The 12744-nt window shown below is 41.3% G+C and overlaps 6 protein-coding genes across 6 annotated transcripts; 4 read left to right on the plus strand and 2 right to left on the minus strand.

Moving 5' to 3' along the window:
• The first annotated feature begins 150 nt into the window (after positions 1–150).
• Positions 151–1868, plus strand: EAE98_006558 (uncharacterized protein). The gene is made up of 2 exons (XM_038954181.1): positions 151–1247; positions 1395–1868. Exons 1-2 carry the CDS (start codon positions 443–445, stop codon positions 1499–1501), a joined length of 912 nt encoding a protein of 303 aa, XP_038809426.1. The 5' UTR covers positions 151–442; the 3' UTR covers positions 1502–1868.
• Positions 1869–4127: 2259 nt separating this feature from the next.
• Positions 4128–6055, minus strand: EAE98_006559 (uncharacterized protein; the record flags this gene model as incomplete). Its single annotated transcript, XM_038954182.1, has 5 exons — positions 4128–4175; positions 4228–4714; positions 4970–5584; positions 5820–5972; positions 6024–6055. 5 exons carry the CDS (start codon positions 6053–6055, stop codon positions 4128–4130), a joined length of 1335 nt encoding a protein of 444 aa, XP_038809427.1.
• Positions 6056–6736: 681 nt separating this feature from the next.
• EAE98_006560 (uncharacterized protein) lies at positions 6737–7699 on the minus strand (the record flags this gene model as incomplete). The annotated part of the gene is made up of 2 exons (XM_038954183.1): positions 6737–7153; positions 7211–7699. The coding sequence occupies 2 exons, from the start codon at positions 7697–7699 to the stop codon at positions 6737–6739; spliced, it is 906 nt and encodes a 301-aa protein (XP_038809428.1).
• A 322-nt stretch (positions 7700–8021) lies between these two features.
• On the plus strand, positions 8022–9169 carry EAE98_006561 (uncharacterized protein). Its single transcript, XM_038954184.1, has 3 exons — positions 8022–8367; positions 8463–8630; positions 8722–9169. The coding sequence occupies exons 1-3, from the start codon at positions 8038–8040 to the stop codon at positions 8785–8787; spliced, it is 564 nt and encodes a 187-aa protein (XP_038809429.1). The 5' UTR covers positions 8022–8037; the 3' UTR covers positions 8788–9169.
• Positions 9170–9652: 483 nt separating this feature from the next.
• Positions 9653–10536, plus strand: EAE98_006562 (uncharacterized protein; the record flags this gene model as incomplete). The annotated part of the gene is made up of 2 exons (XM_038954185.1): positions 9653–10193; positions 10262–10536. The coding sequence occupies 2 exons, from the start codon at positions 9653–9655 to the stop codon at positions 10534–10536; spliced, it is 816 nt and encodes a 271-aa protein (XP_038809430.1).
• Positions 10537–10888: 352 nt separating this feature from the next.
• EAE98_006563 (uncharacterized protein) lies at positions 10889–11649 on the plus strand (the record flags this gene model as incomplete). Its single annotated transcript, XM_038954186.1, has 2 exons — positions 10889–11398; positions 11491–11649. 2 exons carry the CDS (start codon positions 10889–10891, stop codon positions 11647–11649), a joined length of 669 nt encoding a protein of 222 aa, XP_038809431.1.
• Between the last annotated feature and the right edge of the window lie 1095 nt (positions 11650–12744).

The following is a 12744-nucleotide window of genomic DNA, read 5'->3' on the forward strand; positions in this document are numbered from 1 at the left end:
ATATTTTGATGCCTTAATCGCCAGGCTAGAATAAAGAGCTCTGCCAGCTAAGGCACCTTCCTAATCAGGAGGTTGGAGCTTTCTAAGGGTTTAACGGGATACGGAGAGCTTTAAAACACGTCTACACGTCTCCTTCGAGAGCTATCAAAGCGCGTTCAACTTCTACTAGGTATTCTTATCGCATCGTATCATCCCATACGTTCATTAATTTAATGAATTAAATTGATCAATTTCTTTTCTTCAATTTCTTCTGCCATTCTTCCTTCAATTGAGTTCTGTACTGTACTGTGTTGTGTCGTATCGGATCGTATTGTGACTTCTGAATTAAGTCAATAAAGTTACACGGCTTCAGGACTTCGATACCACCTTCGTGATCTTCCCACCTTTCCATCTATCCACCTCCACCTCACAACTTTTCAATTCTCCCCCTCAACATTCAAACATGTCTTCCGCAGATGATTATCCCCTCGCGCCAGATAGCACCGCACTGGGCTCCAATCCCGCCGATATCGAAATGGGCGACCCCAATCCCAGCGCCGTCATAATCGAAATCGACGCGTCTGCCGGCACCGAAACCAACACCCACGTCTCCAACGAAGGCGACAACGATGCCTCGGGCCCTGATCTCCAAGAGACAGCCATGGAAGATATTCCCGCGCGCGTTACCTATATCGATTACCTCAAGAGTCCCATGATCGCATTGTTAGTCGGCCAAGGCGACGAACAAGCACTCTTGCATGCACATCAAGCTCTTCTCTGCAAATCCCCCTGGTTCGCCGAAGCCTGCGGAAAATTCAGCAACGACGTCAGCGAGCGCCGCATCGATCTCGTCGACGAGGATCTCGACGCCGTCGGCTGTTTTCTCGAATACCTGTACACGAATGATTACTTCCCGCGCAAGATCCCCGGGTCGCGCGATCTGGAAACGGATCCCGCGATGCCGGATGTCGACGAGAGCGGGGATCAATTACTCAAACATGCGCGTGTGTATACGCTGGCGGAAATGCTGCAGCTTCCGAGTTTGAAGAGTTTGGCGAGTAGCAAGATTCATTGTGTCAATAGCACCGCGAAGGGAGAGATTGCATATGCGAGATATGTGTATGCGCATACGCAAAAGGATGATCAGACGATTAGGGCGCCGGTGGCGAATTTCTGGGCGACGAGGAGTCATACTTTGAGAAGTGAGGCGGAAACGGAGTTTAGGGAGATGTGTTTGGAGTTCCCGCAGTTTGGTTATGATGTCTTGAGTAAGTTTTTTTTTTATCCTTCTTTCTTTTGGAACTTCTCGCTTCTTGTTACCTTTTCTTTTTTTCCACGCCCTGGTTGTGGCTGGAGGATTCAGAAATTGTGTACCATTGTGTTTGTCAAGATAAATAGATACTAACAAACAATAGCACGTGTCCTGGACGAAAAACTCAAGAGAGAAAAGAACGACAAGATGCATCCATCGCACGGTACACCTGGCAGTTCTCGAAAAAGACCCCGTCAAAGTGGGATTTGATTAGTGAACGAAGCATTGGGCTGAATGGACTTATGTTGGCATGTAATATCTTACTTGAAGCAATTGTATCACTTTGTATTGTATTGCATTGCATTGCATCGTCTCTTCATTTGTATTTGACTGCGCTATAGCTATATGACATGGTATGCTATGGTATGATGAATGAATGGATCAATGGATGGATCGTATCCAAATGAGCACAACCGAGCATTTGCTATGGAAATGAGACTCACCAACTCTACCTACCATAATATCCCAAACAGAAAACAGATGATCCAATAAGCGAGAAAGGAGTATAGCAATAAAAGGAGTAAAGGAAATCAATCAATCAGTTATTCATTAGTCGTGTAATGGTAATCGTTCAAATTCGAGCTGGAGTATGACATATTTCTAATGCAAATGTGAATGTAAATACAAGTGTGTGTTAATAGTCGGTTCTTCAAGCAACCGACTAATTCCTAATCGGGGAAAGCGAGTATCCCCGGAAAGCGAGTATCCCTATAAGATTTTGAGTATAGATTTTGTGATTTTTACTAAAAAATATTTGAATTTTATAAATAATACTATCAATTTTAAAATAATTCAAAAAAATCTAATATCATTAAAAAGCTACAATCTTATTGAATATAATTATATAAAAAGTTCGAAAATTATTCAAAAATTAAAGATTGTATACTAAAAATGAAACAAGATTTCTAATAAAATTGAATGGTTTTGGTATATTTCGTATCCAAAATCTCACAGGAACACTTAGTCTAGCGTATGTATTGACCCTTAAGGCGTTCGGTTATATGATTTTTAATAGCTCCGCTAGGAGGGTTTAGTCGGCCGTTTTCTAAATATTGATTTTCAGCTGGATTTTAATCTTCATTTTGAACTTCAATTGAATACCAATTTACTAGCAATAAAGATAGCCTTATAAAACTTTTATAGAATTAAGCCCTATCAATTCTCTTTTGAAATTATTAAAAATTATTTATTTAATTCAATTTCTGATAAAGTTATAAATCAATTAATAAAGTAATTTTGATACCGAAATAGTAAGCGAAATATCACTTTTTAATCCCCTTTTATTATAATATATTTAATAATCTTCAATAGAATTCTATAAAATTCATACCTTATATTATTCTCCTTTCAAAGAATCTTCAATCCAATTTTGAAAATCTAAAATTTAAAATTGAACGATGTATTTTTGATTAATAAAAAGATAGATAAATATAAATCTTTATTATAAAGATTTAAATCATTCAATTAGCAAAATAATAGAATATTATATATCAATCTAATTATACTAAGCTTTTTTTATTTATTAAAATTTTCAGATTATTTTTAAATATTTTATTTTAAAAATCAAAAAGATAATATTATTAAAATCCGGTTAGCAAGACAAATTTAGAAAACAGCCAACTAGACCCTCTGGGAGGACCTCGCGTATATCAGCCAATCAAAAGAGCGAAAGGTTCAGAAGTGGGTCGATGTATACACTAGACTAAGGGACACTCGCTTTCCAAAGACACTCGCTTTCCCCGACTAGGAACTAGTCGGCCGTTTATGAGAGCCGACTATTATAGCTAGATTTTTTTTTTAAAAAAAAATGAAGAGGAAGGTAAGGATAAAATTGGTTGATTAAATGGTATAGATATTATATATGTAATGGAGGTACTTACTTACTTACTTACTTACTTACTTACTTACTCTATTCGCTATATCAATTACGCATCTAGATATCCAGCTACATACATGAGTGAGTGAGTGAGTGAGTGAGTGAATAAATGAATGAATAAATGAATGAATAAATGAATGAATAAATGAATAAAATAGAAGAAACACCATCAATCTATCCATCATACTCCCCCCGATCTCCCATCTCCCATCTCCCATCTCTCATCTCACATCTCACCATCTCCCTCCCCGTCTTCCTCACCAAAAACAACAACAACAATAACAATAACAACAACAAAATTCCCAATCCTACATAAAAATGCAGCCAGCCATCTAGATACCTTTCTTTTATTAAGAATATTAAAATCCATATCTACCTACCTACCTACCTATATAACACACATCCAGAAATAGAATACCTAGGTACTATACATATAAGATTACATATACCTATTACATATACATACCAACCAACCGCTTCCTTCCTTCCTTCCTTCCCTTGAGCTCGCTAAGTTTAAGGGGTGGGGGTGGGTAAGGTACGCATATGTAGGTATGTTGGAATATATATATATATCGAGTAGCTAGCTAGCTATCTAGCTAGCTACTGAGTTATAAAACCACTCATAGATCCTCAAATCAACATTCAAAATCAAAAATTCGACCGAGGGAAGAAAAAGTCTGAAGAACTGTAATGACCTCGATGTTATAATGTTTTTAGGTAATCTTACGTCTATCTATCTATATCTACTCTAGTCGAAAGAATAAATCAAGACACAAAAATCCATCAATTTATATACCTCACTTCCAAAAAAACAACAAAAAAAACAACAAAAAAAACATCAAAAAAAAAAACATCACAAAGCCACTCAGCATTCAACTCAAATCAATCTTCATTTAATTACAAAACGATAATCTGAATGCCTATAATATAAAAATAATGTCTGATAACGAATTCTAATAATCATAATGAAAGTTCTGCAAGTCCACGTCTTCGTCTCTCCTCTAACCACTGTATAATCAATAAATATATGTGAGGAATGCCTGTGAAGGGGCGAATCTACTTGCCCCCCTCTGTTCTCTAGAACTGGAAAAGGAGGTTCGAGAGGATCATCCTCACTCTCATCCTCACTCTCATCGCCAAACTCCTCTCTATTCTCGATAATTCCATCCTCGGGACTATTACTTTCATTAATGACCTCCTCTCTATCTTCAATATCGTTACTCATATTAACAACCTCCTCTTTATTTTCATTAATAACCTCCTCTCTATCCTCAATATCGTTACTCTCATTGCCAGAATCCTCTCTATTCTCAACAATTCCATCCTCGGGACCATTGCCTTCATTAATAATCCCCTCTCTATCCTCAATAATTCCATCCTCGATAATCCCATCTTCGGTGAGATCCTCAAAATTACCCCCAATCTCATTACCATCGTCCTGATTCTGCTCCGTCATTACTTCACCAATGGAGGCGCGCTGAACCATTGATCGCTCCCCGGTTTCAGCGTTGTATATTAAGAGATCGGTACTTCCGTTGGGCAAAGCTCTGCTAATGAGTAATCTGGACTGGCTAGGCTGCAGGCTACTTTTTTTTCAAACAATCGATGCCCAAGATCGAGCCACCATGACCAAAATCAGTGACCACCCATCTGCAAAAATTCTGGTCGCGTGAACATAGTCTGGGAACAGATATCTCGACAATGGACATTTGGCTGTCCGCCCAGTAGAACAATTTCTTCGACGTCACGGGTTGAGAGGGGCCAGCCCAAGCCAAATTCACTGGATTGAGTGCAGAATTGACCTCTTCGGCTGTACTTGATACACACTGTGGAAGGGATGGTCGGCGCGATTTTTTTTGATTCTAGCTCTGAAAATGAATGTTTCGCCCCTTTCTGTGGAATTATCATTCCGCTTCAGAAATGCGAGCCAGGAGAAACTACCAGGATTGAGAACTGGTACAGAGGCGCTACCAGTTATTCCGGTAGTTCGTATTTTTATAGGAATAAGTTCCTCCAACTTTCTCGGTGTCGGTAACTGATCAAAAGGAATAAAGTAGACATCAAATATGCCATCATGTTGAGCCTGAGACTGTTCTTCGGTTTGAGCGACAAGAGCTAGTCCCGCTTTAGATATATCGAAATTTTTTGGTCCCATTGACACCCGGGTTGGAAAGGGAACATATCGAAGGTGAAATTTCTCAAGAAGATCACCACTCATATACAAAATATTGATGGACGGAGGTTCCCTTTGAAGCCTGAACACAAGGCACCGCAGTATTCGACCACCTGGCCTTGAGGAATATCCTAGAACATCGACTTCACTAACACTCGAGTGTGCTGAGGTTGTTCCAGCACCAATACCTGAGACTGCAATTGCCACAAATCTTCTGAGTCCAACCCTCTGAGTAATGTACTGCCTTCAAGATAGTCGTCAATGTATCAACATAGCCTGCGCTGGCCATGTGCCTTGCGCCGAGTTAGTCTTATCATTGGTGTATTGGAAACAGGCTTGTTACATACAGTGCAAAGTGTGGGCCTTTGAGAGCGAAAAAATGAGTCTTATGGTTCATCTGCGCTTGACAAAGAAGGGTAGTTTCGTCGGCTCAGATGAAATTTGTTAATGTTGAGCCTGGAGGTGCGGACTCAGCTGACTTTGGCAGCTTGGTTGTTACACCAGTCCAAAGTTCTAACACATAATATGACGTTTCAGGGGTATCCGGAGAGTATATTGTCTCATGATAAAGTGCCCAACGCCCATCTGCATTGACGATTGCTGCCGAGCGTTGAGGTACTGTCGGGGGATTTCTGTCTGCTATCAGCAATCACAATCGTAAGCACCGCCTAGAAGAAACAAACACTGGATCGGAGGAACTGGGATCGTTCGACATGGTTTCCTGATTGCGCCTTTTGTAATGAAATGAGATGACGATGAGGAGAAGGAAATATGAAGTGCGAGGGCTTTTAAGCAAAGAGATGGAAAGAACTTGAGGGTAAAACGAGAAGATTGAAGGAGCTACGATTGCTTCTCTTCTTCTTAGTGCTAATCTTAACATAAGGCGATTAGGAAAGAGCGAGGGAAAGAGGGGATTAACAACTTCGCTGTGTGTATTCGAGTACGCAAAATAAGCAAGATTGAATCATGCTCTGTCGGTACCTCAATTAAGGAATGTTGACACTCCAAAGCCGCAAAGTGAAATGACCAAAAATAACGCCAACATTGACAGAAGGGAACAGGACAACAAAAGTATCATCGAAAATTTGGCACATATTTATTATGCTCGTACTATGGATTTGATTCCCTTTATTATGCGACTTTTGTCTGTACCCTATGATAATCAAGGCTTCTCAAGATTATGTTGGTAAAGTAGATTCGACCTCCGCAGCTGGTACAATCCCAAGTGATAGAGTTCACGGGGAAGTTTTATCCGAAAGCATCGTGTTATGATCGCAGACCGTCGTGGCTGTTCAACCCTTCGGGTAAACTTATCGGCGTAAACCAGCTCATGACTGTGATCTCTCCAATATCTCCAACGTCTTCTAACGTATGTTATCATTGCTACCGCTCCTCATTATCTTGTTCTTTGAGATTTTCTAGGTGGGCCCCCATCTCCTTGGTGTTTCCTCTTTGGATTTGAACAATCCCTCGCCATGTGATTTCCTCCGCATGTATAACATTTTATATCAGATTTGATTCCACCTCCTGAGCCAAATGAGCCCCCTCCTGAGCCAGACAGAGATGTCAAGCCATTCAGTGAGACATGCTTCTTCTTTCTCTTTTTTGATAACTCCAGCAAGTCGGCCTTTTCCGCCTTCTTCTTGGCTTTACGTTCCTCTTTGAGCCGTTTTATTGCTTCCTGTTTTGAGGCCTTTATCAATTCCTTTGCGCCTGTTGGATCATCCTTACTATCCTCATCTTCAGACTCCTCCTCCTCGCTCTCCTCGTCCTCCTCTGATGATGTAAATTCTATGTCTGGATTTTGCTGTTTCTATTTGCCAGTCATTAGCATGCGATAAAGCGCAGATCATCAAAATGCACGGCATACCTCCAAAACTTTATTGAATTTTCCAAAACTCCTTCGACCGACCATGAATGGTTTTTCTTCTCCAAAATTGTTATCGTCATCATCAACACGTTCTGCTTTTATCGGCGAAGGTTGGTCTAGATTTGCGAAACCAGTCTGAACTACACGTAATGTGTTTGTTGGAGTATTGAGATGTTTCCTTCCCTCGAAGCTTAAAACCCATCGTGTGTCTCCTGCTTCAACGGCTGCTCGATCCAATGCGGCTTGCTTTTTGGCTTCTTCTTCCACTATTGCGGCTTGGATCGCGCGATTATCGGCTAAGGTGTCGACATTGAACTTTGTAGGAGTGTTTTGTGCTATCTTTTGTCGCTTCGGTGATGGCTCATCTATTGAAGAAGGAGAAGTATTTGTAGGTGATGAAGCAGCAGCACGCTGCATGAATTTCATCGTCAAAAGCCTGGAAGACATAGCTTTTGGCGCACTTGTTGGGGTCCCTGCACTTGCCGACATGTTGTAGTTGTTGTTCATTCACAGTATGGAAGAAATTAAAAGAATGATAATTGAGAGGATGATGTAGAAGAATTGGCGAGATGAAATTATACTGTTGAATGTTAGTTGTAGATCTATAGACCTGCCACGATCTATAAAGTGTCTGTATAAGTAACACGGAGGTGGTGAAAGAAAGTCAAAAGCAAAAGTATTTACGGGGCTGCAAGGCGGACTTTTCCCCGATTAAAGATTAAGCTTCGGTGCTTTAAGGGTATTACGTAAGCGACCTGGAATTGAACGACAACGACCTTGAGTCCTTCTTCGGTTCCTCCGCCGCAATTGATTGAAACATCAGCATAATGTTGTCCACCGCCAGATCAAGAGCCGTATGGCAAATTTCTCGTAGAGTTCAGATCTCAGCCAGACGAACCTACGCATTTTCCGCAAATGATCAGCAAGAAATTAATGATCCAAACTCTCCGAAGAAAGTGCCCAACGTCTCGAAATCCAACGAGCTGCCGATAGAGAGTCACGTCCAGAATAAGCCATTGCAGGAGAGCGTCGAGACTGCGGAAAAGTTCAGGGTTATGCAGGCACCAAATAGAGAGGGCATATGGTCGCGAAGTCAGAATCCTAGGGAGAAGGCAATGTCTGGACCTAGGTTTGAGCAGACCATTATGGAAGCTCAGGTATGTCAGACCCCGCGTTTTAAATGTTGCGCTTTAGTTCAATTCTTGGAAATCATCCCAATTCGTATTTGTACGACATTTTAACATTTCTCCAGCCAGCACCACAATCAGCAATTAGCTTGATTCACCAACAACCAGTGCGATGGACGCACGAGCGTATTGTGGCCTGCGATGGAGGTGGAGGAGCATTAGGACACCCAAGAATCTTCATCAACACTGACAAGCCCGAAATTTGCAACTGCACATACTGCGGATTACCGTTTGTAAGTCATCCCCGAACTGAGACCTCAGGCTAGATTTCTCTCCATCGTTAACTATAACGTCTTTTTGGCTGCATGCTCATTTACCTTACAGGCCAATGAACATCACCGAGCACACCTTGAATCTCTTCCAGAAACTGCATACCCTCTTGCAGCATGAGGTCATCCTGCCAATTTTTTTTATGAACCACGACGTATTACCGAGGGAAGATTGGTCAACGAGAGACTGTTCATAGATGGGGAACTCTATCGTTGACAATTAGTGCAAATACCACGCAATGAGAATTTTAAGCAAGATTATCTACCTACTTCTACAGTGATATTCTACCCGAATTGATCTTCTTAGAGAATACCGGTGATCTACTACAAGTCAAGCCTTTGTTATTGTGTTCTCCTATTAGAATAGCAACCTTAAAAAGATCTCTGGAAGCTTCATATTTCATATCGCTGATTTACAGATAGTGAGGATCATAGCATGTTGGCACTTGCTGCTTTGGATGCTTGAAGGCATCCACAAACAAGTTTCCGAGGACACCATGAAATAGTTTAACGTGGAGAATGATGCATAATTAGTAACATCTAACTCGTTGCATCAAGTAGAAGTTACTATGAGACCACAATAATAGGCACGTGAAGCTCAAAGAATGATAGGAGACATCGCTTGTTAAGAGCTTACCAGCAAATTATCTATGTCAGTTGCAGGACTGTCTACAAGGGAAAGACAGAGCTATTGCTTGAGCCATGATGTCCTCTCTACCAAATGAATGTGAAAATGATTTTAAAATGGGAAAAGTGTACTCTAATAAGCTACCTACCTAGCATCTTCCAAAATGATAAAAGGAGTCTCTTGTACTCGAGTATGCTACGCTATGCATATTGTTAGGCTAGGCGAGAATTTGTCTTCGGGAAAATATTGGACGAGAGCGGCCGCACTCACCGATCGAGCTTCTTCTGCTGTTACTTGCGACAATCTAGAGCTTCCAAATCGAACAAAACTCCCACCTGTTATTTGAAGTATCTACAACATGTCTACCATCACAACCCCCGCCCTGCAAACTTCCTATCCTCCTATCCTCCCAAAATCTTTCAATGCCAATCAACCCAAAACAATTCGTCTTTTCCCCCTCTCAAATTACACTTTCGGCACCAAAGAAACCCAACCTGAAGAAGACCCCTCCGTCCTCGCGCGTCTCAAACGTTTAGAAGAACACTATGTCGAACACGGTATGCGACGAACCTGCGAAGGAATTCTCGTCTGTCATGAGCATAATCATCCTCACATCCTCATGCTTCAAATCGCAAATGCCTTCTTCAAACTCCCTGGAGATTATCTAAAGCCCGAAGACGATGAAGTAGAAGGTTTTAAACAAAGATTGAATGAGCGATTGGCACCTGTAGGCACTCAATTCAGTGGAGAGGGTGTAAATGAGGAGTGGGAAATTGGAGACACGTTGGCGCAGTGGTGGAGGCCGAACTTCGAAACTTTTATGTACCCATTTATCCCGGCGCATGTTACAAGACCTAAGGAGTGCAAGAAGTTGTATTATATTCAACTTCCCAGACAGAGTATGTATTTTCTATTTTGTTAATAATCCCTTGAATTAAGAAATGCGGCATTACTAATACGTATACAGAAGTACTAAGTGTTCCCAAGAATATGAAACTCCTCGCAGTACCACTTTTCGAGCTCTACGATAACACAGCAAGATATGGTCCTCAACTCTCAGCAATTCCACATTTATTATCCAGATATAACTTCGAGTTTGTTGATGAGAAGGGTGATGTGGTAGCTGTTACTCCAGGCGGAGGACCAGAAGAAGGGTATGTGCCAAAGACGATCGTTTTGGCTGGGGGCGACGACGAAACAATGGGCGAAGCTGATGTCAAGGAAGAAAATGGCGTTCAATAATTACAGGATAACGATAGTGTTTTCAAAGCAATGGAAGGCACGGCAATGGCGTTCATGGGTCAAAATATAATAGCTTGGAATAGCTAACGAATTGACCAGGTAGACTTGAAAACTTTGATTTGTTAAAGATATCCAAAAAATCTCTCACGATTGTCACTTCATATCATGTTATTCATAATCATTGTCATTGTAGCTATCTTGTATCGCGCCGTGAATGATGTACGAGTACGAGTATGTCAAATACATATATCTAATCCCTGTCATCACACTCGGGAAGCTTCCAAACCATGACGTCCATACGATAAACCCCACTAGAATTCGAAGCAACTCAATTACATCCAAAATCTCTGGAATGCCATCTTCAAATTCCTCTTCATCTGCGCAACCCGACAAAGACGAAAACCCACGTCCAAACACACAATCAACATCATCGTTCCCAATTCTTTATATCCTCTTCGTACTAATCTTCCTCATCGCCCTCTTTCCGCCCCTCTTCCACGCTCTCTGGACACTCCCTCTCAAACTACTCCTCCCAAGCACATACAGTTCCGCTCTCTCGCCCGCCCGTTATACCAAGCCAGCCATCATGTCTTGGACACAAAAGACCATATCTCTCCCCTCTAAATCCCGCGGCTCATATCTCGTCACCGACCACATCGTCTCTTCGATTCCCGAAATCAAGAACTATAAAGTTGGGCTTCTGAATCTCTTCATTCAACATACGAGTTGTGCAATTAGTTTGAATGAGAATTGGGATGAAGATGTTAGGGCTGATATGAGTGATGCGTTGGATAGGATTGCGCCAGAAGATAGGAAAGGAGAGTTGTATAGACACAGTGCGGAAGGACTGGACGACATGCCGGTTTGTACTCTTTTTGTTTTTTACTTTGTTCTTCGATGGAGGAATAGAGGAGCGCTTAGGAAGTTGTATAACACAGGGGCTAATCATTGTAGGCACATATCAAATCAGCGTTGGTTGGAGCAAGTGTTACGATTCCTATCACGAATGGAAAGTTGAACACAGGTACCTGGCAAGGGATATGGTATCTGGAGTTCAGATCTAGCAAACATACTAGGAAGGTTGTTGCTACGATCCAGGGTGAGAAGATGTAAATATAAGAAAATCTATTGTTCTGATGGGTTGATCATTTGGACATGTGAAATGGGCATTGTTTCGGTTCTTTCGCTTTACTTATGTCAGATGTTCCCTCTTGATCCTTGAGCGAAGTCTTGCTTTTCATTCTTTTCAACTCACGAGTGCTCCATCAATATCTGGGCTGGAGCTTAATATTGAGGCGACCTAGGTAGACCAAGGCTGGTTTCCAATATTACTCACTTTATGTTCAGCTGAACAGATCGAAATCATTTGATGACGAGGAACACAAATTGACGGAGCAAAAATGCGTGATAGCTTTCGTCTCTTCAATCTACAAGCATGCACCTAATTAACAATTTGTTTATTCTGACCAAGTAGAAGAAGCGCGAGTCGCTTATGTAATACATACGTCTACTCGCTTTTCCGAGAACTTTCCATCTATTTTCCCCCTCACCATCTCCATCTATTGAAAACAACATTTATGAGCCCACATAACATGGAACTCTACCAAGTAAAGTTTAAGTGATTATCATAACGGTGCTGAGCTTATCGGATACAAGAGATACTCGTTTCTGATTAAATGCATACCGTTTCTCTTGAATAGAAACAATGAATGGGAAACAAACGAAAATCGGATCTTTCAAAATGCTTCGAAAGTAACTTTCCGTGAATCAGATTCTCGGCCTCATTGCATAAACTTGCGAGTCTTCGGTTGCTAAAGATAGTGGAGAGATTGTCATACCCAGCCTTATGAGATGAGACCAAGTGGAGTCTGTGCCTCGAGTTTCAGCTCGTTGCTACTCAAATCGATGATTTTTTGATCCCAAAATGAGCAGAAGCCTGTTCGAGAAATCCTTTGACATCCCAAGCTGGAGGCTATTCAATTAATCTCAATCATGAGGTGAATAATCCGATGTCTGGGGGTTTACTACTTGGCCATATCCTTCTGTTTTCCCTTCTCATCCAAGATATTAACCCCTCACGAAACGTCACAAATACAGTGCTGAGGGATCATGCATGTTATTCAAGCACTACAAATAGAGCCTCTATTGCCGTTTCATCCTCGAATTGTCTGTTCGCAGCTTTTTTTTTGCAACTCCATCACGAATGTT

This window comes from Botrytis deweyae (assembly GCF_014898535.1).
Source record: "Botrytis deweyae strain B1 chromosome Unknown BDEW_014, whole genome shotgun sequence".
Lineage (NCBI taxonomy): Eukaryota > Fungi > Ascomycota > Leotiomycetes > Helotiales > Sclerotiniaceae > Botrytis > Botrytis deweyae.